The following is a 19,803-nucleotide window of genomic DNA, read 5'->3' on the forward strand; positions in this document are numbered from 1 at the left end:
AATATAATATTGTGCTGGTTCATCTTATAATTCCGTCTAGAGAATGCACCAGACAGCATTTAAGACCTGCAAAAATCTAAATTTTCTAGGGGGAGGCCCCCCAAACCCTTTGTGCCATTTCGTCCGCACAAATTTTTCAGGGCAATCTCTAATGGGCTCAGGGCCATCTGTAAATTAGCTTAGATGGCCCAAAATCCTTAATGTCATGCACGATCTCTACTTGGTCAAAATAGACCCGATGATGGAGGGGAGTTGTGAAAAAAAACCATTTTCATCCCTTTAATGACGTTTCTCTGATGTCATTAAAGGACAACAACGTCGTTAAAGAAACTACCTCAAAAATAATTTAGATTAATATTATCATTACATTTCACTGAGCTACATTTTTTAACCAGTCCTGATCATAACAACCACATATTAATTCATTTTCAGAATTTTAATTACCAGTTTGTTAACATAATGCCACTGTTTCTTTTGTTAAATTAAAAAATATGATCATATATATATAATTATTTTCTCTATGACGGAAGGATTTCTATTCTTATTTATTCTTTAGTCTGGGATTAGCAAAAGGGTAGCAACAAAATATATTGTCGATAACCTGTAAATAAAAAACAATGACATGATTACACTTACTCAATAAGGCTACCCAGAACACTTGTAGGCTTATTTTCATTACTATTATTATTTTTGTTAAAGGTGACCTATCATGCAAAATGCACTTTTGTACGTCTTTTATACATGAATCAGTGTCCCCGGTGTTCCAGGGAACTCACCAAGTGTCAGAAAACACAACCCTCTCTATTTTCCTCCATACCCAAATCTCTTAAAAAGGGGCTGCAACGGATCTGATACAGACTGATCCAGATTTGAACACTTCTATGACGTCACAAAAGTTGCGCTACGGCTATTGGGCCAACTCCACCAATCAGGAGGAGACAGCCACGGACATTGCCGTTCGAAAGCGCTGGAGACGCTGTAGTACATATTCCAGGCCACTAGATGGTGCTGTTCTCACAGAATCAGCCCATGCAAAGGCAGTGTTAAATTGAGCGAAATGAGGAATGGACAAAATGCCTGATCTGTTTGGTATTTTGAAAAATAAAACGTATAAATATACCTTATATAGGTATGGTCCTACACTACATTATTCAAATATAGCATGATAGGTCCACTTTAAATAAAGATTTCTCTGTATCTTTTTCTGGAAATTCCGCACAATAAAGACAAACAGTATTTCCATATATTAATTTTTATTTTAAAATTCACACAAATCACACATTTAATTAAATCAGACAATATTAGGCTTTTCTAATCTCAATTACAACAATACAGTATGCTCAGTGCTATATATTTTACCCAAATAGGCCTTCAATATAATTAACGTTAATATGAGTATTTTGATGTATTTGTACCCACACCTCTCTCCTGTGCTGTGTATACTCACTGCCTGCAGAGATCGTTATTGATGTCAACAAAGCGCTCCTCCTGCCACCAGCTGGAAAAAAAAGACAGATCGTTTTGCAACAGAAGCTGTTTGTCCAACCTGAACATTACGCATTTTGACCGCCGACCGACTCACAGCTGATGTTGCACAAGGGCGGTTATTACAGCACCATATAGGATCTGTGAGTAGGTTATTCATCGCACTTCAGTTTGAAATATGATCTGTTTGACAGCTGCTGCGGCAAAAAGCACAATGAGGACAGGCGCGCGTCCGGCTGGAGCTCCGGCTGTGGGAGTATTGACTGATGGGCTACACATGCGCCTGTTTTTTTTATTTTTTTTTACCAAGAATACATCCGAGCATGAGTTGTGGACGGTCGTTTCTGAGCAGATAATAAGGTCTTTGTCATTTCTAACGGAATTCACTCGCCTTTCATTTCTATTTTGTCTTCCACTACAAATAGCGAGGACAGTGCTTCTGTTGTGTTGCGGTTGCCTTAGGCTTGGCATCTCACAGGGAAAGAGATAGAGGGGACACGGGGTCTTTAACCTGGAAGCTCATATCAGGTCTGGACACGCAACGAGGCAGACGCCCATCATATGTATGGCTACTACGTGTTGTTGTAATACACGACGTAAACATCACAGACATCACAGGCTCTGAGGGGAACAGGATTGTCCTTTAACGCTTTGCTGGCAGCTGCCAACATAATTTGCATAGAGGTTTATTTAGGGTAAAACAGCTTCAACCGTCGTCGTCATCGTCATCCCCCACACAAGCATCCACTGGATTTTCTGGAGCTTTTACTATTTTTATGCTGCAGGACTGAACTACTGCTTGTTCAGGTTTGGATAAAGGACCAGACTACTTTGGCGCATTGAATGGGTGCGTTTGTAGCTCAGGTTTTGACTCTTTGGTTGCTTCTGTTGGTCCAATAGAACATAATTACAACTGTTGAGGATATGTTATAGTACTGCCAGTATTAACACAAATATATTTAAGTAATTCAAATCTTTAAACACGTTAAAGTATTTACTCTACCGTCTGTAGTGCAAGCTGCACCATTTGGTACATTTTACTCTAAAATTGACTTTAAATTCCAAAATATTTGAGTGTAGCTCTCGATTTTTTCATATAATTTGTAAGATTTAAAGAAAAGTGTTGTTATAATTACCTTTTAAGTCAGGCAAGCTTACATTTTTCCCCTCCTGAAGCCTTGAAGGCCTCTCTGTGCCTTTGGAGGCACCTGTGCACTTTTGGAGAAGTCCATTTGGATCCAAAGAGCTCCCTTTGGCTGGTTGGATTCTACACTCATGAAAATATTTTTCTTCCAGTTTTTTTGGTCCAGTTAACAAGAAAAGGGTCCAATTGATTCATAAATACAACCAATGGTCTATTTCTAGGCTCTACAAGACGCTCTGGGGCTTGGCAAACGCACAACAGGCAGCAAAATGCGCCTGAGAGTTCAGCTGCGCACCAACTAACAATCGCCCTTCAGTATCAACTGTATGACTACTGGATGGACCATAATAAGTGGAAAACATAGGGGTGGTACATGGTGTATTTGAGGAGTGGGTTTTGCTGTTTAATTCCATTAATATGCGATTTTAAAATTTAAATATAGAGAATATTTCTATTTGGTTCCAAAATGGCCATTCTTGGGTTTTGAGGTCTTTCTGGGCTCTTACAAATGAGTCAAGTTCAATTTGATCACCCCTACATGTTCAACTTACATGGAAGTGTCCTTTTTTGCAGGGATTGCTGGGAAGAAGAAGGAGGCTGTCGAAGTAGAGACTTTGGAGAGGGAGGTATAACCATAGCCACTCTCAAAAGGTAAGAAATCCTCTCTTCTGCTGTTACCAATGCTGCCCAATGTTGGCTTAGAGGCAGATGGAGGCTATATACTACACATTTAGACGAAGAAAGTGAGGTTTTCAGGTATATTTTGGTGTATTTGCTGTGTAATAGATCAGGGTGGGTCAGGGCATTATGGTGTGCATTAACAAGGAAACATGGAGGCACGGCTAGGGGGAGCCATAGCTGGGCAGGAAGGCAGCTGCCTGGGCCTGAGCTGTTAGGAGAGAGGCTGTTTTATTTGTTTTAGTACTCACGAAACAGAAGAACTCCGGAAGATACTTCATTGTTGTATGTTAGTCTCATTAATATAGTTATTGTTTAAACTGCAGCAGCCTCAAGGGTGTACACTTCCTTAGTAAAAGTGTCCCAGCTGCCAAACATGCTGTGATCTGTAAAAAGAGAGCAAACTGTAATTTAACATGAAGAAGTGTGAGGAAATCATTCAAATAAGTCATGAAAACATAAAATACGCACTTTGGGAATCATTTAAAAAGAATATAATGTCTAAATGTGGATTAGCCTAGCATTGCTGCTATCTTAGAAAACATTCAAGATGGCCACTCCACTGCAGGTGAGAGCTGCCTGCCACTTCCTGATTAGACAGACTCTGTTTTATTTACACTAAGTCAAATGTTTCTCCCAATATAACTGTACATTTATATTTTCTTATGGGTGGTTTAAGCATAGAGACACACACATGTTGAAATCATGCAACATTTTGAGCCAAGACTTTCCTAATGCATGTGGGTGTGATGTGAAAGTGAATTCACTAAAGGCCATGTTGCTGCAGATCAGTGATTGGGTAACCCACGAAGACATGTATTTTGTTATTTAGCCTTTATTAATATTATCTTACTTAATTACAAAACCAATATGATTAAACATGAATCCTTAACTGTCTTCAGATTAATAAAAAAAATGGCACAAATGAATCAAGCTCACTCGTTAAGACATGTCTTTGAAGGTGATGATTACATTTAAACATCATTTATTTTGCACAAAGGGTTAATTCTGTAATGCAGATTATTATGAAGCTGCAGGAAGCTGTCCAAGTCACCAAAAGCTTCAACTTGTTATAGATTTATAGATGTATCGAATATAATAACCAGTACTGTGAAAAAATATCACCATTAAATATAAGATTTTTAAATGGGTATTTGTGTCAAATTAACTGTAATTAACCCTTTCATTACCTGCATCTCCTCCTGCAGTCTGCCGTCATCTGGTGAGACATGGAGTGGTTTCTGTTTTGAAAGCATCCTCTGTGAAAACAAGGACACATAATAGAAGTAAAACACATTGAAGTAAACATTTGTTGATCATTTTTTGGTTTTGAATTGTCAATTACTAAGCAAACACATTTTATCCGCAGTCATAATGGGAAAAAGCAAAACAAAAAGGCATATTATGGGCAGAGCAGATGTCTTTTAGCACAAATACTGAGACCGAGTTTATGATAGGACAATATTGAGCACTAGTTTTATTTTAAGAAGCATCTTACAACATTTTATAACATTACTTATGTGTAGTCAACCCCAGGGTTTGAATAAGACCAACATATGCCTATTCTTTTGTTGGATTTGTGCATTTAAACACAACATTTTGAGTCAATCAGAATCTAAAGGGTTAAATCCTGCTCCTGAGCGTCACTTCTTTCAGTCCACAGTGATGGTGCTGAAATCAGAGGGCGGACATTATGGCTGTTTGGTCGTTATAGGTAAATGACTGCCCTCTCTGGTTGACATGGGTATTTTAAAAATAGATTCTGTAAAAACAAAACAGAAACTCACACCTGTCTCCTCATTTCAGTCTCTGGTCATGTTTGAACATGCTCAGCCTTGTGGTCATCCTCTGTGTTTTTAGTATCTTTGTGAGTATTTTGTTATCTCACAGTGGTATGTGTCTGTAGTACCAGAGCACACAGCCGAGCCATTTCTGAAGTGTAAGATAACAGAGTGCTTCACACAAGCACTCTTTTCTTTTTCAGTGCTCTGAGTCCATGAACCACATTTACCTCAGTAGCTGATGTCACTGTGCTTGTGTTTGTAGTGAAATACCCCTGTATAATGCTGTTTTTACAAACACAAGTGTCAACAATAGATTGTACTGCTCCCTCTTGTAGCCTTCAGCAGCTCACATACAGTTGACTTTAAACATCCAAATCCCTCCTCTTAACCTGCTTGTAATCATGTACCTTTTCTGTACAGTATCTATTGTGAGGTAATAAACAAGTCTTACAGCTCAGTCAGCTGTAGCATATTTGTTTCTCCAGTGTACTGCTGCAGCTCTCTGTCCCGCCCATTAGCTGCTGCTAGCAACTTAACATGCCGTCACTCCTTTAGCTCGCTCCTGCTGCTGAGGAGCTATCAGCTCAGCCCATAGGAACACACAGAGAGCAGCCTGGTGCTGAAAGGCTGGAGTGCTGAATAAAGCTCCGTCACACAGGAGAGGCTGTTAACTCCTTCACTGCTGAAAGCTGCAACCAGCAAGGGAGAATAATCTGTTCACTTCCTGGTTTCATAGAGACACAATGAGCCAAAATCCAATGTGTTGGGAATATTTGAATCATGTGAATCTTTGTCTGTCTTTTGTTTCAGGAATCACCCTCATAAGGACCGGTGTCCCTTCTTACTGTAGCAACTGCAGGACCAGAATCTGGTGCTAGCTGAGCAGAGGAAATCTGATGTAAGATGCTCTCTTCAACTGTTACAAATCAGACTTTTTACAATATCATTTGTTTTCCATGGTGGAATATCATGTCAAACTGCTGTGAGATTCGTATTAACTATGCATCTGTCTAAGTAGTATGAAAATATATCAGTCTGAAAGGAACTGCGAGAATCAGTTACTAATTATTATAAAGCGTTAATTTGCTTTCTTCTATGAATCTGATAAATACAATTGTCAAAGATTTGGAATCATCATTAGAATACTATTGTAAACTGTGATCAAAACATTCATATCTCCCAAAAAAAGACAAACTTCCTTCAAACACAACATCCACAGTTAATAACAAAGCAACTGAATAAAGAACTGATAAACAGTACGTCCACACCAGCGTGCATTGAAGCTTGCCGGTGGGCGACCAACAACCAATCACATTAATCTCCCGCCCCGGACACACAAGCACGCGGTTTGATTGGCTAGAGCTTGTACTGGCATATGATTTAATTGGCTGGCCCTTCCGTCAACGCTTGAAAAGTTAAACTTTTCTCAACTTTTGAAGCGAGCAACGCGACGGAACCACAATGCAGTTTGGCAAAACGTAACCCCATTCAAAGTGAATGGGAAGCGTCTCCGTTGAAGCATATGACGCTGCCGTGTGGACGGGCCTTAACAGCTCGTGTAAAAAATGTATAGGATGGCTCTTAAATATGATGCTTTATGTCCCATAAACAACAAAAAGCCTTCTTTTGATGACTGTGGCTGTAGCATCCTAAAACCATCAGTAATAGTAAACTGTGATGTTTTTTCTCCCATATTCTCCACAGACATCCACATCTGCACGCAGTGACCTCAACATCTGCAGCGCGGGAGCATCATGATGGAAGAGGAGATCCTTGAGGACCGGGCTAAGCTGAAACAGGGCCTGGTCAAAGTGCTCCAGTGTGTGGCCACCATCTCCTCAGCAGCAGCTGTGGTCAACCCCATTTTTGGCGTGGCAGGTTCCCTGATCCGGGTGGTGCTGCACCACGTCGACGACGAGGACATCCGCACCCTGAAGCGTGAGTTTGGCTCAGTCAACCGAGCGCTGGACGAGCTCTCTCAGATGAACCGCAACACGCTGGTTCAGATCAAGAAAGAAACGCTGGACGGCCAGTACTGCCGCGTGGAGGAGAACCTGAAGAACCAGTTCAGGAAGTTCATGGAGATGGTGGAGGCGCGGCCGGAGCACTGCGAACGCAAGAAGGGCGACTTCGAAGACAGCTATTCCAATGACCTGGGAGACCAGAACCTGCACACGCTGTACGACGGCGTGGTGGGCAAACCCAAGCTCTTCAGCAGACCCATCCTGGAGGTGTACCTGAAGCACTCGCAGGGCGACCGCCGCACCATGGAGCGCCTCTGCACACGCCTCACATATCTGTTCTGCATCGGCCTCATCGCCCTCATGGGATACGCCGCCGTCATCGGAGACGACGAGGAGGGCCTGACCGAGGAGTGGGCCGAGAAGATGGAGCACGTGCAAGAGAAGATGCAGGAGGCGCTTCGCAGGTGCAAATGAAGAAGAGGGAGCTGCTTTTCCTTCATATTCAGGACTCGCATGTCCACATTCCCTCTGTAACTCCGTCCTCTTAGCTTTTTCTCTCCCAGTAAGCACTTTTCATAACATCTCTGTTCACTGCTTGATAGCCCAGTGATAAAAAGCAGCAACATGCCTCATTCTTTCCTCCAAACGTTGCTCTTTGAGCCACAGGCATGTATGTTCTGTCCAAGGTAAAGAACTCTAAATTATGTCACTACATTTGCTATATAAAAAAGTGATGTGATGAATTCAGAAAGCACTACAGTGGTTTGAATTGATTGAGAACACTAAGACAAATAGGACATGGGAGCATTATCATTAATCATAAATCTACTCTGAAAGCAATGTAGTGACATAACAGGCTTTATATCACGCAAGATATCACAGACATCTGTAACTCAGTCTTTAACATAAATGTATGTAGATCCAGTTTGTGATATTGCAAAGCGTCCCCCGCATTATGCACTTTCTTTTGTATTACACTACAAGTTGGTTGGCATTGACAACGAGCTGGCCACGCAAGTTTAAAGAGGAACAGGAAACAAGCTTCAGTGCAATGTTACTCCACTAGAGGGCCTCGTGAGATCCTCCAAGCTATAAGGCTACATCATCTTTATGCAGATGTCGAACAACTCAACAGGTTGAGCTATCAATCAAGTTATAACAGAAAGAGCAAACAAACCAAAACATGGAACAAATATCAAAGTTTCCAGAGCTATGAATGTACCAGATAAGAAATCATATAATCATTATCACGCACTATAAATGATTTAATTAACTAAACATGTGCCACAGATTGTTAGTTTTCCATGCATGGAGTTCAGTATACACAATGCATGCCGTCACTCTCCTTCATTGATTTATATTCATAAACAGATCATTTACTTTCTAAATGTGCTATTTAAGGAAAGTGTAATATAACTGGATGAATCCTTCCACTCTTTAATTATCCATAACGTGCAAGAGGTGCACCAAGTGGGTTTTAATATATAGATGCAATTATAAATTGGTTATTTTTTGCTGTAGAGCCAAATAGACCCTATATAAGATTGAATATCCATTATTTGAGGCATTTTTTATTTTATACAAAAGTTAAAAGTAATTTTCTCTTATTTAATTCCTCATCTGACCAACGTGCCTAAATGTGCAAGTTTTGTATTATTTAGTTTTTTTTTATCTTAATCATTTAACTATCAGTGTGCAACACTGTTCGGAATGGTTTATACACTACAGTGCATAATGTCAAAGTCGTGGTTAAAGTCCTTTTTGTAAGTGTTTGTCTATTTTCTTTGTTTGTTTTAGCAACGGGTGTTATCAATAGTACCAGGTGGGTCAACTAAACATGTGAAACATAATATCTGATGATCATCATGTCCTTACTTCCCCTACGTTTTTCATACTTTACACATTTCTAGTCCTTTTTACTCTCATCCCCTCAACACATAACTCCTAAGTGGTTTATCGTTCTGTGGCTTTGCGCCAACTCTCTTATTGTTACAACAGATTCAGTTTACGCTACGTGAACTCAGTCAGAATGCTGTCGATATGGAGGAATATTATGAGAACCTCAAGGCTTTTTTGAAATGCCATGTGAATATGTTGCCTTTTTTTTGTTATGAATCTTTGATGTCTGGTTGTATATGTACCACTATAAATAAACATGAGTGAATATTACTGATATGGAGTTGTCAATCATTTAAGACCTGACCTCAACCCCATCCCATCCTGGGATTAACTGAAACGCCGGCTGAGAGTCAAATATTATACATCATTTTTGGATGGCTATTTGTATTTAGTCATATAGTATATTTAACTAAATGTAATTCCAATGAATTGCTCAAAAACATCAAAAAGGACCAAAGATATGTTACAAGTATGGGTAGGAAAAAAAGTATTTTATAGCTATTGTGTACAGAATTTCCTCGTTTTTCAATAGGAAATGTAATGAAATATAAACATTAAATATCGGCCTTTTTTCGTCAGAAATGTACACACCCCCTAACAAGTATAAACCTCTACGACTAAAAAAGCGTTAATCTTAAATAGTACTCTCCACTGACAAGAAAACACATAATGGAGAAAACCCAAACAGTGAAATTAAAATAGAGGATATTGTATTTAAATGCCAAACAATTGTTATAAACCTACAAAACTAGGTTTTTGGGGTAATTTGTTTTAGTTTAATTCGCTTTCATTGAAACGTGTTTTCCTCTCAATGTAAACATTTTAAGGATCTTGTATATTATACTATTTGCCCAAATTCTAGTGTCGCTGGTTTCTGGAAAATCAGAAACCTTCATTGATATTAAGTGTATATCATTTTAGATACAATTTCTGCTTGTAAATGTCCCCTCTGTTGGACGAATAAAGGTATTCTGATTCTGATGTCTAAGAAGGGAGGTTAAAGTGCAGTTTGCTGATGTGCACACAAGAGGGCGTGAGTACTTCGCTTGCTCCACCATTACACCTGTTTCCACAGAACTCCCCGAGGGCCCTAGGGACTGAAGCATCACACCTGCGTCTCAGAACGGACAAGCTATTAAAGCCTACGTCCTTCTTAAGGTCCACACTATAATACAATCAGAACTATTTGATGAGAAGGCTCAAAGGGGGGGCTAAGCCTTTGCTTCAGGTGAAGTAATACATGGCCTATAGGATAATGCCCCTGGAATGGCCCTCATCTTTTTCCAGCTGAACAGGTTTGACTAACAGCTTAGAGTTGGGGAACCGAAACGAGACAATGTGCATTGCAGGCGTTGGAAATGCAGATTACTGAGAAACAAAGATTTAAGGTGCTTACCTGCCCCACAGACTGAGTGATGAGTGTCTCTGAAGCCACCAGAGCACGTCGTCTACCATGTGATGGAGCTCAGTTTTCTCTCCCTGACACGAGCTCGTTTCGGATAATCCATTTATATCTGAAGAAAACAATTGTTTATTATTAAAAAAAATCAAGAGTAAAGTGTAGCGCATGATTCTAAAAGACACCATCATAGATGACGTGAGTCTCTTCGTGGTTTGGAGGAGAAACGATTTGCGTAATGATTTTTCTTTTTAAGGGAGGTTCAGATAAGGCTCTCAAAGGGTGCGTCGTGTGCGCTCAGATGAGGGGATGTGAGGTTTTATGCAGGCTAATCCTCATAAAGTCCTTTGACTAATACATACAAATACTCACATCGTTTTTAACTGCGATTTGAATTTAACATGATCGATTGCATTAGTGAACATTATTGACCCTGACATAATATATGTATTGTATTCCAAATCTGGGTGGAGAGGTGGCACACATCTGTAGTTATAAATAAACACTGTGTGGTTGAAACATCCCTGCACATTAACATTTATATTAATATGATATAACATATTCTGAATTCAAACGTGTATTTCACGCCACAGCTCTGTGAGCACATCCATGTATTATTTTAGATGCAGTCATTGTAATGATAAAACAAATAAATACATCAAATCACCGTATTTGAACACTGAAAAGACAAATATAACAATAGTTTCTCGATCTCTTACCTCAAGTTGGGATCCTTTCTACGTGGATGGAACAACAGCTAAGGCACATAATGGGAATGAGACATTTGCACCAAAAGCGCAAAAGACCTTAGGCAAAATCCGTCGAATTTTTTTGGGAAATGATGAAAAGCAAAACATATTTACTTCTGATGTTGAGAGGAGACATGATCCTCCTTTCGTGCTGACATGGAGACTGAGAGGAAAATGGAACCGACCACATATTTCACCTCTTGCAGTTTGCGCCTGTCTCTCTCTCTCCTTTTTCTCTCTCTCCTTTGCAGATATTCAGTGCGCATTTCGTCTTCCTCTCTGGATCCTGTTTTTGGAGCCCTGTTCAGCTCCACAGTGGATGAGAGAACCGTGGGAATTTTTTCAGACTTGGAGAAAAAAAAACCGACTTATTTGCAGCTGTTATTGCTCATCAGGCGTGAAGGAGCAGCAGAGCCGTTTCGTTCAGGTACAGAACAACGCTCTTATTATAGGAATGTGATGAATGTCCTTATCTTCCATCTAAGGGGTAAATATGCTCTAAGGTGTGCCCGATCTGCTCAGGGGATTTGTGCGTAAAAAGACCTGCAGTTGCGCATTTCTTTGGGTGCGCATGACAGTTAAACAGGGTGCCGTTTGGACACATGACAAACCTTTTTTACAATTTTCTTTATAATGCACACTTTTTTTTAACCAACTAAAGGATTTCCAGTGGCCGTTATTTGTTACTCTTAAATATAACATAAGAGAGGTATGGTGTTGTTTTTAAACAAATGAACGCAATTGATGATCATCTGTTGAGGAGTTGGGTGACGCAGCATCTGGAGTTCATCCTCAGACAAACATCTGCACAGAGAGGAGGTCATTTATGGATGTCAGGTAGCATGGAGGATGAAAGGGGATTCAAACTATGGTTTGGCCTTGCTCTACTCTGAAATGAGACACACGCAGACAAGGGCATGTATGTCATTTTCTCATCCAGGCCCCCATTTTGTTTATATGACATCATTACCTGCAATCTTCTGGGTGGGGAGGTTTAGAATATGAATCTCCTTGTCACAACTGACAGGGCCAAGGCAAAGATATGTTTATGCTTGAAATCTTCTCCATTTGAGCCGGACATTATTCACCTTCATATCAACTCCCAAAGGAACAAAAACAGATATTTTTGACAACTTTGAGTAAACATATTCCATGGCTGCGTTAAGTTCTATTTTATTGTTATTTGCCAATTGTTTGAAATGTCCAAAAATAGTCAAAGATCATCAAATAAGACAAAGAAAAACAGTTAATCCTCTCATTAGAGGAGCAGCAAGCACTGTTGACAAATTGACTAATTATTTCAGCTCTGAAATAATGGAATAATTGTTCATCAATGTATTTTATAACTTTTGTAATAAAGAGGAAAGCTTCTTCATACTACCGTGTGCTTTAAGGGAAATTATCTCCAGAGGAAAATGAGATCAACACTCTTTGAAAATCATTTAACTTCTCTTCTATTTGGTATTTACTTTTAGTAAGTTGTTCTGTTACACAATTATAGTGTTGTTTATTTGGCCATCATATTTGAACTTTGCTTTCTTTTGGTGAAATAGAGGCTAGAAGAGGTACAGCTACAGTAGCAGTTATTAGATAAAAAACAATCTGAGGTTTTTAAAGGGAAAACACTTCTTGCATTTAACTGCTCGCAAAAAAAACTGTCTTTTATTCATGAATAAACAGAACAAGACTCAAATGTTATCACATCCTTCTTCTATGTTTGACACCAGATGTTGTTCCTTCTGTGTCTCAGACCATGAGCAGTCCACTTGAGAGGGCTGTAGCCCAGAAAAAGGAGGCCATCGAGGCGGTGATGGACATGTTTGAGAAGGGGTCCGAGGTGTTGGCCAGCGCTGTGGGCGAGCTCTTCCCGCTCTGTGAGGCCGCCGCTCCCGTCCTCCGCCTGGCCTTAGACAATGTCCTCAGCAAAGAGGTCTTCTACGTCAAGGAGCAGTTCCTGGCGGTGAGGAACAAGCTTGACGTGCTCTCCACACAACTGGAAGACATCGACTGCGAGATCAAGAAGGGGAGACTGGATTCCCAGTACTTCTCTGTGGAGGAGAACATTAGGAACCAGTTTCGGAAGTATATGGACATCTTGGAGGCAAAACCGCAGTTCAGGGAGGTGAAGACCAGACTGTTTGTGGAGCACTTTGCCAAAACCGGAGGAGAGAAGAACCTGTTTGTGCTGTATGATGCTCTGATGGGGACAAACAGCTTTGGAGAGTCCGTTTTAGAGTTAGTGGAAAGGTACGTTGTTATATTTGATCCTGTTTTTCATTAATTGCAGTTCTTTGGTTCTCCTATGTCTTTGTCAACAACACTGCAGGTTTCTCTGGTTGGAGCACTATATGACATACATAGTTCTTTTGTTTTCCAGGTATGTAGCGAGGAACCGTCGTCTCCTGGAAGATTTCTGTGTCCGGATGAAGGAGCTCTTCTGTCTGGGCCTGATTGCTCTGCTGGGCCACTGTGCCTTAACCCAGCGCCAAGATGAAGAAGATGACAAAATCCAAGAGTGGAGCAGCAAAATTGAAGAAGTAGAGTCCAGGATGAAGACCACCATCGAGTCGTGCATCGCTGCTTTCCCAGAGCAAGCAAAACTAGATGCCAAACACCTCCTGCAAGAAAAGGAAGGCGATAATCTGCAAGATACAACTCAGCAGCTTCTGGAGTTCTTGGTGAAGAAGTATGATTGGGTTAGCTGGTCGGTGCGGCTCATCAACCACTCAGGAAGCACCTACCGGAACTGGAGAGCAGGGGAGCATTTCCACCACGTGGCGGGGAAGAACTGGTTCGAGGTGCTGCAGGTGAACAACATCAACCTGGTGGTGTCGTACAGCACCAAACCACAGCCGGTGCCTCAGGGCTGCATCCAGCAGGCGATGGAGGGCCAGGGGAAGAAGGGGAACGCCCCGGCCGTGGTGGAGGTGTTGGAGAAGCAGCTGTGTGGGTTTGTTGTTCACGCCGTCAGTCGCCACAAGGAGTCTGCAGCTGCGTGGAGCTTTCCGGAAGACTGTCACTACTGGGAGAGACACAAGAATGTGGCAGTGTGTGTGCACTCAGAGTGAAGCAGACAGGTGTAAAGATGTATGGTTATACAGATGATTATTATGGCAAAACATATATAGGTAGATATGTTTGGGGGGAAAAGCAATTATGTTGCCAATTAAATTACACTTATTTGTGTGTATAGCAGGGAGACAAACTTAAAAATGATTTAAGATTTGAGTATTTACATACACAACATTCTGTATTATAAGTGTATTGTTAACAGAATATCAATATTTAATTTTTGAAATATCACAGTTATCGATACATATACAGTATATTGCATTAAGACACCCCTACTTGATACAGTCATGAATAAAATTGTATTGACCAGGTGTACACATACATACCTTTCTCTTTGGAACTTTTATAGATGTCAATAATTTCACCTTTATTCAGTTGTATCTGACTGTTGACTGAATTCTGAGCACCACATATCCTTATGTTTCCAAACACTCATAAGAATGATTCCCATCAGATCAATGCAGTGTGTTGATTTTAAATTGGGTAAAACATGCACTGGTTCCCTATCAGAAACGATTTCATTTAATCACAAAAGCAATTTCATTAGCTTTTTGGGTTGCGTCAACTCTTTATACAGTAGATATTTAAAATAAAGACATTTGATGTTAATTTATTTTATATTGTAGCTGTTTGAATATGAACTGCTTGCATGTTTGAGCTGTGTTGCTTTGTATCAATCTGTAAATTATTAGTCACTAACCACTTAAATAATAATGGAGAGTGTCTATGCTTTTACCTCAGCTGCATACGGTAATAATCCAGTCTCCCATGAGAAATGGCTCCTGCACCTACAGCTTTAAAGGGATGGTTTTGCTGAGGCTGCATCTACAGAGCTGTGCTCCCATTTTGTCTCTGCTGAGCAAGCTGGCCTACATAACTCTGAAAGAGGGGGGGGTTGGGGGGGGCAGAGGTTACTTTTTCAGGCGTGAAAAACAAGAGGCTTGGAGTTTGGCACCGGAGAATCCACAATGTGCCTTGTGTTTTAAACACATTCAAACCCCTCCAACCAAAACAACCAGAACTCACTGGTTACCAATGCTGTGCCTCAGGTTGTGCAAGGGATAAGAAGTGATTTCCTCTGCAAGATTCTCCATTTGTGCTTTTCATTTTTGTAACATTTGGTGTTAAATTATAAATGATTTGTTGTTTTCAATCCTCTGCCAAATGTGGATGTTTTTTATGATTTATTTTGTACTAACAACTCACATCTTTTGATTATTTCATCAAACCACTGTGACTTTTGTCAGTGACTTAATTGTGCACCAAAGGATTTTCTCAGAAAAGAGAAATCTATCACAACAAAGTATTTATTAATATAAAAATGTCATGTATTATTACTTACTACCACATCAGCTTCATTATTCAAACGATATGTCAATAAAATCAGCGCATGATCAATGTTTACCATAATCTTTCTCTGCCATATGTCCAGTAATGACCAAACGCATAATAAATGAATGTGTAAACACGTATAATCTAATAAATGCCTCTTATTTCTTGTACAGATGTGATTTACGCGGCACTGTTAGCGGCTGTGGCCAGTAAAATGAGGAAGTGCACCCTCAGCAACAGGCACTCCGACTAATTTAATTGATATTTACACGCAAGTCAGCATTTCCTGACCGCAGCTCTGGTTTGATAGTCTATGAATAACCTTTGGCGGAGCTAATATCCTGCAGACGAGCAGCAAAGTGCTGGGCTTAGCAGGATGGTATCTGTCACAATGCCTGGTAGGTGCAGGGCCAGTAGAGACGGCCATCATTTCATATCTCTGTGGATCTGGAGGGTCTCTAGCTGCTTGTGAATCCAGCCTGTCAAAATCCATCAAGTGTTATCTGTAATACACAGCACAGTGCAGGAGGAAGTGTGTCGGCTCATCTGAGAGGTTTCTATGTCTGCAGTGGAAATCAGCTGCTAGTGGGAAGACAAGGGTGTTGTGGATAGGAAAGACACAAGATGATCAGTTAGATTTTTGATTCGTAGACTATGTAATTCAATCTGATTATAAGCATTCCTAAATATTAGTAATGTTATATTCTTTCTTAAATTGTATACAAACGAAATGAAGTAAAACACAACAAATTGCCAAAAATTCAAACCCCTGGTACAATGGTCAATTCTTTGTTTTTTCAAAGATTTCACAAGGGGACAATTTCAAACTCAAGCTGGAAAACCTTCCAGAAATTATATATAATTTGTTGTTATTGGTCTCCAGCATTGTCATAAACAAATAGGCGAACTGTATTAAAGTGGTACGAGTTAAACATTGTTGTAAACATCCTGAAAAAAACAACTCTTGACACCTGACTAGAGTTTTTGTCACTCATCATTATTTAATCCAAATCAAATATGCTGGAGTACAAAACCAAAACAAAGCAAAATGCGTCACTGTCTAAATACTCGTGGAGTGTAACACACAGCACTGCACCTGCTACCTTGTTGGCACAAAGCCTTTTTATAATTAGAAATCCCAGACAGGTGACTAACATCCACCTTTGATTTATCAGTACTTTAAACCTACGCTTAAAAACTGAAAAAGTGGAGCAGACAGACGGATGAGTGTGCCAGACAGCGACGACTCAAACACAACAGAACCAGTCCCAGAGCACAGACCACTGACATGTTGCAACACAACACAACAAACAAAACTCTCTAGTGTCATGACAGGTCTGTTCACCTCTCTATTTACAATTTATTTTAATAAAACGCACACTAATCTCTTCATTTTGTTTCTTTCAATCCAACGTGGAGGGTATATTCGGATGCATATTACCACATTACCACAAAAAGTGATAAATATGTCCAAGCTTTGTCTCCTGTGTAGAGCAGCCTGTTCTGTAAGCCACTGGATTCATTAGTGGTTGTGTGGGCTTTGCCTAGGTAACAACTATTGATCCAAGAGGCTCTTCCCCTGCATAAAAGGCTTTGGCTGTGGTAGCCCGTCAATCCTGACTGTCATTAAGGGAAGACTAAAGCATCGGTTTACTGACAAGATCGACTGCATCCATCTCGCGCTGCAGGAGCCAGAGTTAGATTGTTTTGTGGTTGAGGGAAGGTTAAAGAAAGCTTTTCTAAATAAAAGGGAGATCTGGTGAGGGACTGGTAACAGGGGTGGTTTGCATACAGAGGGCGCTATCAACATGCAGATCTAAAAGCCATTATGTTTGAAATATTGCTGTGGGCCTTGTTGGTAAGCATTGAGTATTTGATGATAAGCATGAGTACTTCTGCCTGGATCAGTAATTAGAATATAAAAGTCTGCATTGCCTTGGGTTGTTTAAAGTGTTGAAGTTTAAAGGATTACCTCTCCTTTAAGGGTTCAATACACGGTTAAAAAGTAAAGTGATCGCAGTGTAACACGAAACTGCTGAGCTTTACGATTTAACGAAAAACGTACAAGGAAGCAGAGGTGTTTCCCTTTTATCTGCAGGGACTTTCATTCTTTTAAAGAAGGAAATATGGCACAAAAAGAAAAAGCCTTCATGGTGTAATTCTGGAATTAATATACCGATTACGTCTCTGCCAGAGAAAAAAGTACTTTCAGTTCACAAAACCTTTTTCCAACATGTCTAAACGCTTTAATTTCCATCAAGCGGAATCTCCCCATCTCCAAGAGGCGATAGAAAGCCAATATCAATATTTCATAAACAAATGAAACCCTGGATGGAGGCTAGCATCAGAGTGGCCCTGGAGGGGAGAGCCGATCAATGATAGGATAGCTCTGTCCGCCTGTCTGCCAATCCACAGGCCCATGCAGGATAATGCTATTACCCATCAGTCGGAGTGGACCATCGACCAGCCTGCTGCTCTTTGAGCCCACTAATCCAATAAAAAGCATTAAAACATTTGTTCAGTGACACACTCGCTGCAAGTCTGAGCCCAGGAATCAGGACTGACGATCCTGCCTGACAACAGACTGCAGCAGAGGTTCCCTAACTGTAAAGACCCCTTAAAAGATACCTGGGACCCCCTCATGTATGGCATTGAAATATTTAAATGTAGGAACTGAGAATATATGAGTGAGCACAATTAATAATCTCTTCACAATTACTCAGAAATGCAGGACCGAAAAGTAGAAAAGGTGTCTACTCCCTGAACAGTCCTCCCACGGTGTTGTGCTGCACTTTCCTGTAAAACCACCTATTGTCTAAAAACAAGTATGATATTCAAATTTAAAAGAGTAGAAGTAGCATACTATTGAAACACCCAAGTAAAGTACAAGTACCCCCAAATTGAAGTTAGGTTCAGTTCTTCAGTAAAAGTATTTGTTTACTTCCCCTCTTGTTCTATCAACTACTATCAACTACTAACTTTGTGCATTTTAGTCAGGCATAATACAGTCAAATCATACAATAAAACTATTTTAAAGCTGACATTATCTCAATGAAAATCAGATGTGGTCTAACAGTTTTGAAATAATAACAAAACGTAGAAGCAAGTAGCTGTGCTTTCTGAATTGTTTGAATGATTGTTTTACCTTTTTAAGATGCAACCAGGTGTTTCCATGGTCAGACAAGGACACTTTACAGAGTGGTTTCTTGCTACTTCAACCATGACAGAGCTCAGTTCATTGCGTTTTAGAGACAGTGTAAAAAAAACTAAAAACACTCTTTTATACAAAACAAAATGGCTGAATGTTTGTCAATTATACAATCAGATTGGTTTTAGAAGGTCAACCTCTAAAGGAAGCAGCACCCCCAAAGACATTTCAAAATAAAAGCACCCCCAAAAAATGTCCACTAACATTTAAGTACCACACAGTTGCAATATACGATATAAGAAATAAGGAAAGTTTGCATTTAAAGCCTAATTATATATTAAAAACTGGTGGAAGATGGAAGCCTTTTTCAGAAAAGGTGACATGATTTCAGGGGCCTCCCAGAGGAATACATTTGTATTTTTGTACGACAGAATGTTTTATTTTAATAAAAAAAGAGCTTTAAAGGGCATGTTACATAATAAGCACTTTTTAATATTGCTTATTTTGATAATTTCCCAGGTTGAAAATATTATACTTATTCAATTGTACTCTTCCTGTTACATGAAGTTCTCACATGGAGTACATTTACCATCAAGTTTTGCATGGGTTGTCCTAGTGGGAATACAGTTTTAAATCAGCACCACCTTTACCAGCTGCAACACTAAACTTTGGCTTTCATATAATATAAATAATTATTATGAAACTGGCCATTCTGCATAATGACTCATTTTACTTTTGGTGCTTCAAAATGGAAACTATTTTGTGCTTACTTTAGTGTAGATTTTAAACTGGTATACACTTTAAAAGTGAGTGAAAGACTTGACATGTAGCAGAATATGTTGTACTGCTACTTTTAATATCTACGTTTTTAGTGTAACTTCCATGTAGGACCTTCATGTGTCTGAATACATACTGAATACAATGTCTTGGAAATCCATCCGTCAGTGAAGCTTTTAAGTGGAAATCCACCGAGTGGTAAACACGTGTCTTGGCCATCTGCAGCGCCTTAAACTTTCCCTCATGTTTTCCAGCAGTTTCCTTTCTCCTCTGATACCATCACCGTCTGGCTCAGGGCTGCAAGGCCCTGTTTTGTCTCACTCAGACCCCCCCCACACACACACACACACACACACACACACAGCATGAGAT

General features: G+C 40.0%; 2 protein-coding genes and 2 long non-coding RNA genes across 5 annotated transcripts; 2 read left to right on the forward strand and 2 right to left on the reverse strand.

The window, feature by feature from the left end:
- The first annotated feature begins 3,202 nt into the window (after window positions 1-3,202).
- Window positions 3,203-9,224, forward strand: rpz (rapunzel). Its single transcript, XM_010767842.1, has 3 exons — window positions 3,203-3,280; window positions 5,902-5,989; window positions 6,796-9,224. Exon 3 carries the CDS (start codon window positions 6,846-6,848, stop codon window positions 7,527-7,529), a length of 684 nt encoding a protein of 227 aa, XP_010766144.1. The 5' UTR covers window positions 3,203-3,280; window positions 5,902-5,989; window positions 6,796-6,845; the 3' UTR covers window positions 7,530-9,224.
- Window positions 3,296-11,258, reverse strand: LOC104942598 (uncharacterized). The gene is made up of 3 exons (XR_798029.1): window positions 11,073-11,258; window positions 10,351-10,468; window positions 3,296-4,566 (listed from the first exon to the last, which is right to left on the reverse strand). It is a non-coding gene; the product is annotated as an uncharacterized lncRNA (long non-coding RNA).
- Window positions 11,259-11,306: 48 nt separating this feature from the next.
- Window positions 11,307-15,638, forward strand: LOC104942601 (uncharacterized). Its single transcript, XM_010767843.1, has 3 exons — window positions 11,307-11,529; window positions 12,853-13,349; window positions 13,480-15,638. The coding sequence occupies exons 1-3, from the start codon at window positions 11,422-11,424 to the stop codon at window positions 14,168-14,170; spliced, it is 1,296 nt and encodes a 431-aa protein (XP_010766145.1). The 5' UTR covers window positions 11,307-11,421; the 3' UTR covers window positions 14,171-15,638.
- Window positions 12,743-18,762, reverse strand: LOC104942600 (uncharacterized). Of its 2 annotated transcripts, XR_798031.1 has the most exons (3): window positions 18,652-18,762; window positions 13,844-14,124; window positions 12,743-13,720 (listed from the first exon to the last, which is right to left on the reverse strand). It is a non-coding gene; the product is annotated as an uncharacterized lncRNA (long non-coding RNA). The 2 variants fall into 2 exon arrangements; XR_798030.1 differs by having other exon boundaries at window positions 12,743-14,124.
- Between the last annotated feature and the right edge of the window lie 1,041 nt (window positions 18,763-19,803).

The sequence above is a fragment of the Notothenia coriiceps genome, unplaced genomic scaffold (assembly GCF_000735185.1).
Source record: "Notothenia coriiceps isolate Sejong01 unplaced genomic scaffold, NC01 NC01_scaffold00004796, whole genome shotgun sequence".
Lineage (NCBI taxonomy): Eukaryota > Metazoa > Chordata > Actinopteri > Perciformes > Nototheniidae > Notothenia > Notothenia coriiceps.